The sequence below is a fragment of the Papaver somniferum genome, chromosome 5 (assembly GCF_003573695.1).
Source record: "Papaver somniferum cultivar HN1 chromosome 5, ASM357369v1, whole genome shotgun sequence".
Lineage (NCBI taxonomy): Eukaryota > Viridiplantae > Streptophyta > Magnoliopsida > Ranunculales > Papaveraceae > Papaver > Papaver somniferum.
Window position 1 is genome coordinate 720,513 of NC_039362.1, and position 15,958 is coordinate 736,470.

The 15,958-nt window shown below is 36.9% G+C and overlaps 3 protein-coding genes and 1 long non-coding RNA gene across 10 annotated transcripts; 2 read left to right on the forward strand and 2 right to left on the reverse strand.

The window, feature by feature from the left end:
* Nucleotides 1-2,263: 2,263 nt before the first annotated feature.
* On the forward strand, nucleotides 2,264-2,941 carry LOC113277152. The gene has a single exon (XM_026526317.1). The coding sequence runs from the start codon at nucleotides 2,264-2,266 to the stop codon at nucleotides 2,939-2,941; it is 678 nt and encodes a 225-aa protein (XP_026382102.1).
* A 1,212-nt stretch (nucleotides 2,942-4,153) lies between these two features.
* LOC113277153 (protein MAIN-LIKE 2-like) lies at nucleotides 4,154-5,801 on the reverse strand. Its single transcript, XM_026526318.1, has 3 exons — nucleotides 5,274-5,801; nucleotides 4,516-5,184; nucleotides 4,154-4,423 (listed from the first exon to the last, which is right to left on the reverse strand). The coding sequence occupies exons 1-3, from the start codon at nucleotides 5,799-5,801 to the stop codon at nucleotides 4,154-4,156; spliced, it is 1,467 nt and encodes a 488-aa protein (XP_026382103.1).
* A 163-nt stretch (nucleotides 5,802-5,964) lies between these two features.
* On the reverse strand, nucleotides 5,965-6,161 carry LOC113283807. Its single transcript, XR_003327638.1, has 2 exons — nucleotides 6,130-6,161; nucleotides 5,965-6,014 (listed from the first exon to the last, which is right to left on the reverse strand). It is a non-coding gene; the product is annotated as an uncharacterized LOC113283807 (long non-coding RNA).
* Nucleotides 6,162-7,842: 1,681 nt separating this feature from the next.
* Nucleotides 7,843-15,483, forward strand: LOC113280847 (general transcription and DNA repair factor IIH helicase subunit XPB2-like). Of its 7 annotated transcripts, none has more exons than XR_003325807.1 (20): nucleotides 7,843-7,928; nucleotides 8,464-8,582; nucleotides 8,875-8,962; nucleotides 9,094-9,262; nucleotides 9,367-9,589; nucleotides 9,683-9,739; nucleotides 9,891-10,031; nucleotides 10,140-10,220; nucleotides 10,581-10,668; nucleotides 10,844-11,181; nucleotides 11,310-11,385; nucleotides 11,482-11,675; nucleotides 12,038-12,201; nucleotides 12,281-12,353; nucleotides 12,525-12,638; nucleotides 13,022-13,102; nucleotides 13,269-13,328; nucleotides 14,521-14,654; nucleotides 14,760-14,902; nucleotides 15,009-15,483. XR_003325807.1 is itself a non-coding variant. In XM_026529423.1 (20 exons), the coding sequence occupies exons 4-20, from the start codon at nucleotides 9,111-9,113 to the stop codon at nucleotides 15,100-15,102; spliced, it is 2,163 nt and encodes a 720-aa protein (XP_026385208.1). In that variant the 5' UTR covers nucleotides 7,843-7,928; nucleotides 8,464-8,785; nucleotides 8,875-8,962; nucleotides 9,072-9,110; the 3' UTR covers nucleotides 15,103-15,483. The 7 variants fall into 7 exon arrangements, 6 of the variants coding, with proteins under 6 accessions (XP_026385208.1, XP_026385205.1, XP_026385207.1 ...); XM_026529423.1 differs by having other exon boundaries at nucleotides 8,464-8,785; nucleotides 9,072-9,262; nucleotides 14,571-14,654; XM_026529420.1 differs by having other exon boundaries at nucleotides 8,464-8,785; nucleotides 14,571-14,654.
* Nucleotides 15,484-15,958: the final 475 nt, after the last annotated feature.

Consider the following 15,958-nt stretch of genomic DNA (forward strand, 5'->3'; position numbering starts at 1 on the left):
AGAGAGAGAGAGGAGAGGAAGCACAACCGAAAATTAATTCCATGGATACCCGCTAAGATACCCTGTACCCTGGATATGAATTCCATGCTTCTTGATCCTGATGGTATTGTTCCATAGGTGGTCATTTTTTAAGAGGCCAATGGTGTTCACCTGGAAGCACAACCGAAAATTAAGAACAATTAAACTTTAGGGTTTCAGAGAGAAAGAGGAGAGGAATTAACCATGTCCACCCGACATCGTAACCAGATTCAGATTCTTAGGCTTTCCTCTGAGATGGGATTTCTATCGAAGTTTTTGATTAGAAAATAATCCAGTATTTCACCTATGATTCTAATAATCAAGCACTCACAAAGCTCTCAAAATCCAAAAACTCCTTACCCGTAACCGACTAAAAGCTAGTCAAATCCCACAAATCTTTTGCAGCTCTTTGGAAACCGTATCTTACCTCTCGGAGGCGATTGTGGCAAGGAAACATATAGGGGAACTTAAAATTTTTTACTAATAATAATAATAATAATAATGTTACACCATATGTGATCTCATATTATAATCAGGATTAGACTAATTAAACGCATAGAAATGAACTTAGCTGATCATACTCAAGCTTTCTCCATCAAATGCATGCATAAAAACCCTGCAGTTTCTTACATAACTGATCAAAAAATTAAAATAAAACAATCTTAGTCTCTAGGTTTGTGATCTCTCGCTAAGATACCCTATGTTGCTATGTCAATTGTGCAAAAATTCCCAATCTTTTTAGAAATTTATGTTTTTTCATCTTGATTTTTAGCAATAAATCTACTGGTCTGAATTATGGCAGAGCTAGCACATGGTAAGAGTTGGAAGTTGCACACCCTACTGGCCTGGTGCCCAAGTATGCATAATTATCACCAAAAAGAATAATTGCTTCCCCCAGGGCCGGCCTTAAGGCAAAGTGGCCGAAGTTTGACTTTGGGCAGCAATTCTAGAGGGGCATTGAAATGATTCGGATTACACTACAAAAACAGGTCTATTACTGAGGTTTTTTTTAGGGGCGTGTTGACCAACTGTAGGAAATACTAGGGTTAGTCAAATGAGTAGTTTTCTTCTGTCGATTTCGTGCTTCCGACAAACAAATCATTTTCCGGCAGAGTAATATTGGCGGTTTCTCAGCCGTCACAAATATTTTGAGAATGAAAATATTTTTTTTATTTGTTTTCCTCAGCCTTATCTACTGAACTCATCTGGTTTTATTTCCAACCTTGGTATAGGGCGGCAAGGAATAGTAAGACAAAAAGGGTCATTAGGTGGTAATTCAAGTGCCCCTTATCAAATAAAATATGAAAATGACCAATTAACCCTTATTGTTAATAATCAAGATTAGTGATTGATAATCAAGTTTAGTGTTTGATAATCAAGATTTGTGTGATAACTAATTTTCACTTATAATAAATCTAAAATCAGATTTTTAGAGTTATGAAAATTAAAAAAAAAGTTTAGAGGAGAGAAAAAAAAACTTATGTGATATTTGTGAAACCCTATATTTTGATTCACTCAACCAAAATGAGTGATATCAGTGGCAACTTTTAGGTGGGTGAATCTCTATATGATAGACAAAACAAGTACTACATACCTCTTGATGGAGATCCTGATATGGAGTATTTGTTAGATGGTGTAGATGTTTTAACCCAAAGTGATGGTCAATCTCAACCAATTGAAGAAATTAGCCAACAAAGTGGAGAACCAAGCACTGAAAATGACCAGTTATACTTCTAAACTAGTTCCCATTAGTTTTTTTTGCTCAAAATTCTCTAAAGTACGTAAAAATATCAAACTTTTAAAATTTTCAGAAGAACATGCGGTTGGAATTGAGCTCATTACCAACCGTACCTAGTGATTACGGTTGCAAAAGTATCAGTTACCAACCGTATGTTCTTCAATTTTGGGGAAAATACCAGTTACGGTTGATTGAGAATTTTCGATACCAACCATAACTGATCATCCTATGCATGGCGGTATTTACTGCACCTAGTACGGTTGGTGTTTAAGAATTAGTTACCAACCGAACCTTCATACGGTGTCTTATGTATTTTCTTGACAAACCGTATATTACTCTGTATGTTGGTACGGTTGGTTAAAATTTTCGAATAACCAACCATACCCAAGGTTCGGTTGATAAGTTTTTTTCGTTACCAACCGTATCTATAAACATATATTTGTTTTGTTGCCTAGTTTAGACTAATTTTGGTATATTTTTGTCCAGCTCCTTATTGTACCTCCTACAATGGATGACCAACCTTTAGCAAATCAACTTCTCACCAAAGATTCTAGCTCTCACTATTCAACCGAGGAGACATGGGAGGAGAAATACGATGCAAAGAAGTGGCCTAGAGAACGAGGCAAGTTGATTAGGTGTATCATAGTTTGTAATGGTACCACTAATGATAGTGCCTTTCAAATGGTTTGCGAGTGTAGTGGAAAACATAAAAGTCACGCAAAAATGGATACCTTGCAAGTAGCAAAGACAAAGAGGAAGAATACTACTTTCAGTATGAAGACAGGATGCCTCTTCAAGCTTCAGTTTAAAAGGAACAAGGCAAACAAGTGGTTTTTGGAGAAAGTTGTATGTGGTAGTCATAACCACCCTATACCCGAGAGTTTGCTATCACACGCTTATGCTGGACGCCTTACCAAAGAAGAAGAGAATATCGTAGAATCACTGACACAAATTCGTATGAAGCCGATTGATATCATCGCTCACTCAAAGGAAAGAAACCCTCAAAATGCTTATAATTTGGATAACATCTACAATGCAAGAAAAAAATACAAGGCTAATAAATGGGAACAAAGGCACGAAATGCAACAATTAAAGTGTCTGGAGGAGATGCATAACTACTCCGTATTCCACGATGATGATGAGAAAGGACGAATAAGACATATTTTGTTGGCTAGTTCCGTTTGACGAAGACTTGTCAATTAAGAAAACAGTTGTAATGGGGCATGTGGAAGGAAATCATTACATTGGCCTCCGATTGCATGAAGGAAGTCCATTACCTCCATTGTGGAGGGAATTTGCTTGTGACGGTGAACTCCCCAAGACTTGGTGCAATCGATTTGAGGAAAGGATGGAATTATGGAAGGCCATAATTCAATCTATGCCGAGCAATTCGTACTTATGAGCGATGACGAAGAATGAATGAATGAAGTATTATGTTGAAAGTAGTTCAAAGAATGTTGAAAGTATTTTTATTTTGACTAAATGTGATATGATTAAAAGTGACAATATCATATCTATTTGATTCGTGTGATGAATGAATGAAGTATTTTGTTCAAAGAATGTGAACTTAAGGTATTAGGATTACATACGGTTGGTAAAAGAAAGACAAATACGAACCGTATGTCTTAGTAAATTTGAAATCCAGAGATACGGTTAATAATTAAAAGGAAGTTACCAACCGTACCTCTGGATTAATTTAAATCCATACATACGGTTGGTAATTAAAAGGCAGTTACCAACCGTACCTCTGGATTAATTTGAAATCCAGAGGTACGGTTGGTAACTGTTTCGGACTTACACACCGTACCTCTGAGTAATTAAGAATACCATAGTTACAGGGATACATGAAGATATACGGTTGATTAGCTTAGTTGAGTTACCAACCGTACCTTAACACACGGTTGGTAGCGTAGTTGGGTTACCAACCGTACCTGATAAGTTAGGCTAAGCACCACTCCCAGTTTACATACGGTTATTAGCTTAGTTGAGTTACCAACCATTCCTTTACATACGGTTGGTAGCATAGTTGGGTTACCAACCGTACCTGATAAGTTAGGCTAAGCACCACTCCCACTTTACATATGGTTGAGTAGCTTAGTTGAGTTACCAGTTGTAGTCCAAATTTATAGATAATATCCGTAAGTTCAAATACATAACTAACACATATAAGATCATAAGCTAAATTCCATAACTAACATAAAAAAATTATCCATAACATAAGTCGAAATTCATAACATCCACACACAAATAAGATAAATCCATAAGTCGAAAGTCATAACTAACAACACACAACTAAGATAAAACCATAACTAAGAATGGAGGCCGCCACGACCCCTTTTGTTGGTGCTACCACCACCGCGAGTTTTAGGACCACCGCGACCGCGACCACCTCTTCCGTTATGGCCCACCCCCCTCCTCCTCTTCATCATTTGTCTCTTCGCTGCCAGGTGAAGGTTGACGACGGCTACTAATCACACCTCCAAGAGAGTTTCTACTCCTCTTTGAGCCTCGTTCTTCCATGACCAACCCCTCGTAAAATTCTTCCATGTTTGGATTATGCAAGTTCCTTATTTGCTCTTGCAAGATCTTTTGTTGAGGAGCTTTAATCACATCATTACTACGTATGCATGAAATCATGTTATTTGCCAAAGCTTGTCCTCGCTCTTTCTATTGACATGTCAAAAAGAGTGTTAAGAGATTATTTCATAATATACAATAATCTTCAAAGCCAAAGTCATAAGGATAACAAAATTACGTACCGAGATGAAGTATAGCTTCTTCCAAGACAAACCAAATAGACCCGTTTTCTCTTTGGTCTCATGAACTTCCTTCATTTGTGCTACAGCCTTTAAAATAGTTTGCTGGGCCTCCAGATCATTATTGATCACATATGGATGACCAAAATAAGTATACCAAGTCATGTAATCAGCAGCGGCTTCTTTCGTGTTGATACAAGGAATTGCCTCTCCCACTGCGAGTTGGTATCTTTCTTCATGGCGATTGTTCCAAGCATCAACCGTCGGAGTTGGGCGGTAGTTGAGTACAATGGTGGGGCCTTTTGTTTCGGATCCTTCCTTGGATAATTTAAAGTTTTCCTTGATAGCTCTTACTTGAATATGACCAATTTGGCGTAGAATGCGACGAGGATTGGTCATAACGTAACATGTGGGATGATACAATGGTCCGTTGTAGCCTGCGGTCTCTGTGAACCTACGAGCATCAACTCCATTGTGGATCCTCACATAAGGGTCAAAGATAAAATCTTCAACAGTGAAAGCATCTATTTTCTCCCTCATTCGAATGAGCTTGTTGTCTTTGAACCTTTGTTGTCTACCAGTGAACATGAACTTCTTTCCCGTAGGGACATAATCATGTGGTTCCCAATTAGTAGGAGGTTCCAGGCTAGGAAAGTGGTGATAAACCCATGCCTAAAAAAAAGACGAGTATAAACTATTGCCTCATGACTAAAAATATAACAAACAATCATATAATTGAATAAAAATATAACCAAACTTACCATTAGAATCGCAACATTCCCGGCAATTTCAGTAGCTCCAACCCTTGAGGCTTTTCTTAGGCTATCAAGTAGATATGCAAGGGTGGCAGTGGCCCACGAATAATTTTTGATGTTGTCCAAATTCTTCAACAATTGTAGATAATGAACATTCACCCGATTTCCCGAGTTGTCGGGAAAGAATACGGTCCCAAGAGAATACAACAAGTAAGATGTGGCTGTACGCTTAAATGTTATTTCATCAATCACCTCACCTTCCTTTTCCCTCTTGAACGTTCCTTTAAACTTTTTCCTCAGATTCTTCAACATTAGCTTTTTCAACGGGTTTTTTGGTTTATGTGGTTCATTTGGGTCATAACCACCAACCAACTTAAACTCCATCTCAGTTTCATCTTTCCCCCACCCAAGTGTTTCTTCAAGAAGAGCGTAAAGGTCAGTCCAAGCCATGTTGTTGTTAAAACCTTCAAATACTAATTGTCCTTCAACTTCAAGGTCAGTAATTTGCTTCACATCGTCCGGTGTTATCGTCATATCTCCAAATGGAAGATGAAATGTACCGGTTTCAAGCCAATATCGTTCCCTGAAGGCAGAGACCACAACACTATCATACTCTGTTTGGAAATTGAGAATTCCGGGCCCTAATCCTGTACTAACCACTAGATTTCGAACCAAAGCACATTCTTTACTTAATGCCCAATGTTTAGCCCTTTGACGCTTGAGCAATTTTGTGCATCTTGCATGGTCCTAAAAACACAAATATACAAAAATATTTACACATATTGGTGAACTGAAATAAACAAACTAAATGGATCACAATCAGTTAAAAATTGAATGCTAAGAAAAACAAGGAAAATCATACCCTTGTCTGACAGACTTTTGTGGCCCAGGAATATTTATAACCAAATAAGATTGAAGACTTATGTGGAGCCTCGCCCCAAAGCATTTTATTCTTCTTCGCTGGCAACAACAATTCTTTGCCTTTAGGAATATGCATCCCTTTCGGTGCGGGCTCCTTTCTCGGCTTTTTTTCTTTCTTTTGCCTTGGAGGTGCAAAAACAACTACCTTTTTTCCTTTGGTATTTTCTCCCTCTTCATCATTTTCTTCCTCTTCCATTTCTTCATCATTCTCTTCATCTTCCTCCTCTTCATCATTTGCTTCCTCTTCCTCCTCTTCATCATTTGATTCCTCTTCCTCCTCTCCACCATCACCGGTTTCTTTAGATTCTTCTTCAGCTTCATCATTATTAGTTCCTTCGTCTACAATTTCATTTACATTTCCTTCATGGTTAGTTTCAACTCTAACCTCTTCTTGATCAGTATGTTCTACTCCTTCTAACTCAGCTACAGATTGAGCCACAGGTTGCTCCCTCAACTTAATTTCAAACCTATTCTTCTTCTTCATCTCATCGTTGTGGATACCTTTATTATGAAATCCTAAATGTTCGTCACCACGAGGGGTGGGAGTATGATCAATCGGGGTTAAGTTATTTCCTCTCTTTTTCCTACAGAAGCATTACAATTGATTGATTAACTAAGAGCATAAAAAATAATATGGAAAACAAAACACAAAGATATTTCTGAGTAGGCTAAAGTACGGTTTGTAACCTGCATCAAGTTACAAAACGGACCCAAGTACGGTTCGTAACTTGGGTTTCGACACCAACCGCACCCACCTTCGGTTGGTAATTCAACTAAATCTTTTAACCGAACATAACAACTTCTAACATACACAGGACAATATACGGTTTCTAATGTGCTTTAAGTTACAAACCGGACCCAGGTACGGTTCGTAACTTGGGTTTTCATACCAACCGTACCCAACTTCGGTTGGTAATTCAACAAAATTTTGTAACCGAACTTAAAAATTTCAAACATACACAGGAGAATATACGGTTGTTAACTAACGTTTCGATACGAACCGTACCTAAACCTAAATCTCAATTTTTTCAAGGTACGGTTCGTATTTGGGTTGAAACCAACCGTATGTTCTTCAAAATTTGCATGTACGGTTGGTATGTGGGCTATTTCCAACCGAACCTCACATGCAAGTTTCAATTTCGATCCAAAACCCTAATTTTTCATACAAAACTAACTTAAATTAAACACAATAGACTAAACACTAACTGGGTTTTTCGAAACATACCTTATATAAGTCATTGTGCATGATTTTGATGGTTGAGGAGTTTCAAATTGATGTTCTTGACCTAATGGAGGATTTGGTTCATTAGAACCGCTACAATCTTCAGCAACCTTCTTCTTCGGCATCTCTAATATAGTTTCAAATAAACGATTATCAATTTTTCAACTCTCCGATTAATCGAAGAGGAACGATGAAAATAAGTTTTAATGGTGGTGGAGAAGAGGAGAAGAAGATGAAGTACAGAAAAAAAACTGTTTTGAAAATTAGTTTGAATTGGGTTAATAATGGGGAAGGACAATTCAGTATTTTCAACCACAAAAGCAAGGATAAATTAGTCCCTTTGAGATGAAAAGGGTAATCTAGTCAATTAACAACCACATAGGACACCCCCTAACCAATTAGAGAGACATTGTTATCATCCTTGCCGCCCTTCTACCATTCCTTGCCGCCCCTGTACCAAGGTTGTTTATTTCACCTTGTCTTCCTTCTCCCATTTTTTTCTCCGCCGAAGAACTGAGGTTTGCTCTCCCCTCTTCTCTGTCACCATCTCGTTTAATTCGTCTCTTCTCTGTTACTATCTCTTCCGTCTCTTTTCTATTCTCGTCCATCTCTTCTCTGTTGTTCCAATATTACTTTTAATTGGTTTGTCGGCGTATGATTTCAGTTTCGATTTACTTTTGTACGTCTTTATAAGTCGATTTAGGATTTTAGGGATTGTTCATCATCTGTATTAGGATTTTAGGGTTTGTTCATAATCTATAAATCGATTCAGTTTGCTCAACTTTGTTTGTTAGATTCAGGTATTATTTTTAGGGTTTAGATTTTGTTCTACAATACCCAAATCTAAGTAATTTGGTTCTATAGAGATATAGAAGCAGTAACAGCAGCAGAGAAAGATTGGATGTGGGTCATATGCAAAGAAGACAAATTGATTAAGTTGTTACTATATTTCATGAAGTTAGTTTTTAAAGATGGGCTTGTTTACTTTTCGTTTTTGTTTACTTGATTTTGTGTTTAGGGTTTTAATGATGGGGCTGGTGTGGTTGTTTTTAGGGATTTCTGGACGATCAGTTTACTCAGCTACAACAGCTACCAGATATTGTGTTTGAAGTTGTTTCTCCTTTCTTTGAGGATTCTGAGAAACTTCTCAATGAATTAGCCACAACTCATAAGTATCTTTGATTTCTTCTTTCTGGGTTTGGTTTGGCTTCTTTTAATTTTGATTAGTGGCTTATTTGGTTACAAGAGTCAACAGTGTTCATATTTCAAAAAGATTGGTACCCATGTTCATCAACTTAAGGGCAGTAATGTTGTTGGCTTAAATTTTGTTATCTGGAAAGCAACATATATACGTCTCTTCTTTTTCATTCATTCAGTATGTGTTGTTGTGAGCATAAGGTGTTTGTTAATTTTACTAAGTCAGTTTACTGATTGATGTAGCTTTGTCAAACTGTATGTTGCCAGAAATCGAAGAAGTGAGAGCAAACAAGAAATGGATGTGCCCTTGTAGCATAGAAAACAAAGGAATCAGGCCATATTTGATATGTAACAGGTGATTTTCCTCGGCTTTTGTTCCTTCTTCTATTACTAAAGTAGATTCATACAGGAGTCTTGTTCTTTTGAGATTTTTTTTTCCCTGTGGTGTTCTATTGATTTTGCAGAGTTGAAATTTTGTGTTTGAAGGTGAGAAAAAAGTGAAAATGAACGATTTCACCAAACTTGAACTGAAACCTGATCATGTCCATCGTCCTATATGGGCTTGTGCTGATGGTCGAATCGTCCTCGAGACTTTCTCACCTTTGTACAAACAAGCTTATGATTTCCTCATTGCAATTGCTGAACCTGTTTGCAGGTACCTTGCTGAATTTGCCTATGTGTGACTCTTGAATTTGCCTATCTTTTTTTAAAGAAGAAACAACAATTATTAATGTTTGATTATTATTCTGTGATTTGTAGACCAGAAGTTATGCACGAATACAACTTAACCCCTCATTCTTTATATGCTGCGGTATCAATTGGTCTTGAAACCGAAACCATCATTCGAGTTTTGAATCAATTGTCAAAAACAAATTTACCGAAGGAAATGATTGATTTCATCCACGCATCTACATCTAATTATGGGAAAGTGAAGCTTGTTCTCAAGAAGAACCAATATTTTGTCGAATCCTCATTTCCAGAGGCAACAGCCCTTCATCTTATAATACTTACATATTTACTTCTCATTGTGTAGGTTTGCTTACTTAGTCAAGTGGTTTGTTCTATTTATTTTTAGGTAATAAAGACGCTGTTGCGGGATGAGGTGATTTCTCGGGCAAGGCTTTCTTCTGAGGTGTCTTCCTTGTGTTGAATATATATATATATATATATCATATTAACTTTGTTTTTAGAATGTGTGTCTTTAAGTCACATGATAGATAACATTGCTGGCTAGCTCTGCTAATTTCCCCCTTTCCACATTTCGCTCACTTTATCTTGTCTAGGGTTCAAGTGGGACTGATTCTATCACAATTGCCAAAGCAGTAAAAGAGATAGCAGGTGCGCATGATGAGTTGCTAAATGGAATTGAGTTGGCAGCCGCTGAAGAAAAAGAAACGCATAGCTTTGAAGTTGACCCAGCTCAGGTTAGAGTCATTCTCTGGGCCCAAACCAATTGTCCCTTGTAAAAATCCTTCACGAATAGACTTCATTTGCTTACAACCTAAAAAATACTAACCGTTTGACTCTGTTAGGTGGAAAATGTCAAGCAACGTTGTTTGCCGAATGCTTTAAATTACCCTATGTTGGAGGAGTATGACTTCAGAAATGATACAGTGAGTTTTATTTCATAAAATGCATTGCGTTCTTCTTGTGAGATATACATCAGTTTAGTTAAATAGAATATGTTTAAATACTACTCCCTCCATCCAAGTTATATAGGCAGAACATTAGTTTTAGGTTGTCCATCTATATAGGCAAATTTATAATTCCTAGATGACGCTTTCCTTAAAACGGCCCTATTTATGGCAGTAATATTACACTAAAAATAATTTAATGTTCATAGTTTACATCAAAAAGTAGGGGCAAAACAAAAAAAGAGATGGACATCTATGAAACCAATAACTTTTTCTTAATTTAAAAGTTTTGTTTTATGAGAGGGGTGTAACACTATTAATGCCAATTTGTGAATGCAGGTTAACCCTGACTTGAACATGGAACTCAAGCCTCAAGCTCAACTAAGACCATACCAGGAAAAGAGTCTGAGTAAAATGTTTGGAAATGGTGAGTCTCCTTTAAGATGACACACATCTTTGCTATGTTCGGATCTTTTTTTTAATATTGAATTTAGATAGCCCATCCTTATGCTCTTGAAATCCTTTCAGCCCTGAGTAAAGCTCCATGCAACATGTTAAATGTATGTATGGTAGGTTGTATATAACCAGTTAAAAAATTACAGGTAGAGCAAGATCAGGAATCATTGTTCTTCCTTGTGGAGCAGGAAAGTCCTTAGTTGGAGTTTCCGCAGCTTGCCGGATTCGCAAGAGCTGCCTTTGCTTAGCAACAAATAACGTTTCTGTGGACCAATGGGCATATCAATTTAGATTGTGGTCTACTATTAGAGATGACCAGATATTTTCTTTCACATCTGAGAATAAGGGAACCTTTCGTGGTAATGCTGGTATTTTGGTGGCCACGTATGCCATGCTTGCTTATGGTCGTAAGCGATCTGAAGAGGCTGAAAAAATTATGGAACAGATAAGAAGTAGAGAATGGGGATTGCTTCTTATGGACGAGGTGAGCTTTAGTTTTAACTGTATCTACTTGACCTACAGTCATTTTTGGAAATCATTTTTGCTATAATAACCAAGCCTCTTTTGGAACTTTCTTATCGTTTCTCTCTTCTTGCAATTCCTCATCTGTAGGTACATGTGGTTCCTGCAGACATGTTCCGCAAAGTCATCAGTATAACCAAATCACACTGCAAGCTTGGACTCACTGGTGGATGTTCAATCCTTAGCTTTTCCCATGTATTTGCAAAAGCTATTTTGCCTCTCCTCTCTCAAATAATTTATTTTTTCTTCATTCATATTACAGCAACACTAGTGAGAGAAGATGAACGTATCACGGATTTGAACTTCCTTATTGGTCCAAAATTGTATGAAGCCAATTGGTTGGACTTGGTAAGGGGAGGGTTTATTGCAAATGTACAATGTGCTGAAGTATGGTGTCCAATGACAAAGGAGTTCTATGCCGAATATTTGAAAGACGCGAACTCCAAGAAAAGACAGGTCCTTTTTATATTTTCTCCAACTGGATCTATTTTCACTGTGGATCTGAATACCAGTAAAAGATATTACTTTCTACTCCCATAATTTGTTTTAGTAGTATTTTTGTCGCCCAAAACTGTTAGTTCCAATTGCATCTTAGATTCAAAATTTTCCAAATATAAATAGTTTCCGCATTCGCCGTTATACCACTGCAGGGGTAATGTGTTATTTCCTTTCATTAGTCGGTTAAATATTTGAAGTTCATTTACTTCTGAAGGGGTTACGTGATATCTCCTTTGAGTCGGTCAAATATTTATAAGTTCAATTAGCTGTTGCACCGACTGATTTTGCACGTCACATTTCTGATGGAAGATTCTTTGTAGGCGCTTTATGTGATGAATCCAAATAAGTTCCGGGCATGTGAGTTTCTGATACGGTTTCATGAAGAGCAGCGAGGTGATAAGATAATTGTTTTTGCTGATAATCTTTTCGCGCTTACTGAGTATGCCTGGAAGCTTGGAAAACCTATGATCTATGGCGCTACCAGGTTGTTAATCAATATGTGAAATCTCTTACTTTTCATGTTTTGGTTGCTTACTTTCTTAATGTGGAGTCTGTTTGTTTAGCCACCAGGAGAGAACGGGACTTCTCCACACATTCAAGAACAGTCCACATTTAAACACTCTTTTCCTCTCTAAGGTACCTGCACTCAGCCTTAAAAGTCTTCCTTTGCATAACAGGACTCAGTTCTTCTCAAGTAACTCTTTTGTGTATATTTCTGTTTCATCGTGTTAGATAATGCTATTAAATCTTGTATTGGCGAGCGAATAAATCCAACTTCTAATTTCGACCATGTCATGTTTTCTGCAGGTTGGTGACAACTCAATAGATATCCCTGAGGCCAATGTGATCATCCAGATTTCGTCTCATGCCGGTTCGCGACGTCAGGAAGCTCAACGACTGGGTCGTATTCTTAGAGCAAAGGTTTTTTACTTTCTATATGCAGAATTTTGTTGTTAGGGAGTGTTATGGCAAGCTACTTCTTCATGAGAACATTAAGTGCATTGGGTGTTGCATTGTGAAAAGTAAAACTTGTGGGAAGGGTTTTGTGCAAAATCCGTCAAAATCCCTTCCCATTACTGAGAAAGATGCTTCTTGACAGCTCACAGGAGTTCAGGCGATTACTCACGATTGGAATATAATTATGTTACACCTGTGAATGGTCCTACTGAGCGCAGGGAACTAACAGAACAACCAAATCTCAATAAGCAAACATGCAACTCATTCAGCCAGTTCAAAATTATCTTGTTGTGTGATTATTTTTGTTTACCACTTCCAATTTACTAGTTATAACATTCTCTTGACAGGGTAAACATCAAGATCGAATGGCTGGTGGTAAAGAAGAGTACAACGCCTTCTTCTACTCCTTAGTATCTACTGACACACAGGCAAGTTTTGGATGCTAAGGTTTAGTCAAAATATTCCTTGTATTCTTGTACATTTAACTGGATCCATTGATGCTGATATATTTATTTTGTTAAATTTCTGAAAGTCAAGAATGATCTCGATGTCTGTAATGTGTATATGCGTTTATTAAAGTTGCTCTTGGTGTAGGAGATGTATTATTCTGCAAAAAGGCAACAGTTTCTGATTGATCAAGGTTACAGCTTTAAGGTAGAGTTTTGGCAACTCCTCTTCACCCCTTGTGTACAAAATTTCATGCTTCCACAGGTTTATTTTGATCCAACTTCAAGTTTAATCAATTTTTGTGTCCCCTGATCACACTTATCAAGGTGTGCCTAATTACGAACTGAAATTGGAACTGTTATGCTGGTTCTAGTTCCATTTAGCAAGTCATCATCTCTTTACTTGCTCTAGCCTGGAATAAGATATAAAAGTGTTTACATTATATTATTGAGGGCTGCAGTTTATATCGTTTATATCTCAATTTGAAAAAATTCTTTTGTCGAGTTGTTTTCATTGAGAATTGAGAAATTAACCACATCGCTCGGAGTATTCTCTTTCAAGCCATTGTCAAGATTTTTTTTTCATAGAATTGGATTAATTTGATAAGACACTAGGGAAAGCTGCTTATTTATTTAGGTCGTAGAAGATTTTTTGGTTTTTCATTTTCATAGAGATCTTAGAGAAGATGGTTAGTTAGATTTCTATCTTTATTTTAGGACACTGAAGCCTTGAACAAAGTCGGTGCATTGGTGGTTGCATATGTGAAAGTTTATAAATTTGATAAATACCTGTAAAAAGCTTATGTGGGTTTTGACAAGAATTTACGATTCTGAACCTCTGTGAGCTCGCTTTGGCAATTTAGAAACTTTAGAACATAGCATTACTATGTCACTATGGGTTCTTATTTTACGATTAGGAAAACTGTTAATTTTGAGAAGGATTCGTCACCTCTTTAGAAAAACATAATTCTAAGCATATCCTTCGACCCTTGGGAGTGTTGAGTGTTGATTATTAGAAACCGTTATTTTTTCTCGTGTGCCAATATGAGGTGGATGCCCTAATTCGTCGAATGTGCAGGGTTTATATAAGAATAAGTTCTATTATTTTATATATATATATATATATATATATATATATGTAGATATATAGAACCAGAACCAAACCGGTATCAGGCTCTTAAACCATTTCCAGTTATTTTACCACCTAACTGTTAGAAATCTAAACTGAAGCCAGTATGTACTCCGGCTTCGGTTTGGGGATTACTGAGGCAGAACAAAACCATCAACATGCCTCCACTTACAATTCTCTCATAAAAGGTCAACTTTAAAACTTCATACCAAAACCAAATGTCACAATGGGTAATAATGAAAGTTGGACGGTGATAGTTTGAACTTTTCAGGTACGATTGTCCTTAAGTAATTATAAATGTGATCAACAATACTTTGACAGATCATCACAAGTTTGCCACCATCTGACTCTGGAGCAGATCTAGGCTATCACAGTCGTGATGAACAATTGCATCTTCTCGGGAAGGTATGGTTGGTTTCTTACCTTTCAATATATTTTGTAATAACTTTCTTGTTCACTGGTGAGATAGGCAGGTGTTTTCTAAGACGTAATTTTGGGTGTTATGTGCAGATACTAAATTCTGGTGATGACATGGTTGGTATGGAGCAATTAGACGAAGATACATATGATGATACATCTGCAGAAGTTCGCCGCACTCTTGGATCAATGAGTGCTATGTCTGGTGCAAACAAAAATGTTTACATGGAATACAGGCAAGAAGGATCTCTTTTTTTTTCCATAAAAATGTTTATCATTTGATTTGGTGTAAAACATCCTACTATTTTGCTCTCATACTTGAATTTTTCAACTTGTGTGCAGCAAGGGAAAGTATCCTGGTCAGGGTAATCTTAAAAGTGTTAAGCCCAAGGACCCAGCCAAGCGGCACAGCTTGTTTAAAAAGCGATTTGGTTGAAAGACTTGCGAACTTGTTACTAAATCAAATTTGAAGAATGCTGACATTTGTATGTCATGTGGACTAGGATTCCTCCAATTCAATAATTTTGCAATTTGGTTCCTTGGATGCTTCTATGGCTCTTGTCGGGTCTTGGGGCTGTGAATTATGTATCTATAGATTTCGTGTTCATTTTTAGATACCGGAAGTGTACTGTTTATTATAAAGCTGTGATAGACTTCTTGAATTACAACAGCCACTTCAGTTTGAAAGCCAAAGTCGATTTGGACATTGGGGTACGAGGGTTCTCATGCTCCCTCCCAGTAAGGGATGTTAGGTTCGAATTTGGTAGTAATAAATTTTTGGGAAAAATAAGGTTTAGTCCAAAATCCCATTCAAATATATTATTTAGTCCTTTTTTATGGAAAGTACATAAATAACATTCCTGTTTACAGTATAGTCCAGATATTTGTAAAATTTTAAATAATAAAATAAAATCAATTTATCTTTTGAACCGTTTGTCCAAAATTCGCAAACTTATATATTCGGAAAGCTCTTTCCGAGAGCTACAAAAAAAGTACCCACATGACTATAATTTTCATTTTTAAAATTTTTTAATTTACAATGATGTGTACAATTATGTACACCGCTGCAAAGATCCAAAAAATCCAGTCTATGATAGCCAAACTGCCACCCTAATTTGCACAGACTGATAAAAATAACAACCACGCCAAGCTCCAGTTGGATAACATCCAGATTTGCAGAGGTAAGTTTAGCAGATAACATGCATCGAGGACAAACCAATGAACATAAGAAATCGCAGCTTGAAAAGAAAGTGATTATCCTTTCACCAACATCCACGTAAGAAAACAAAACA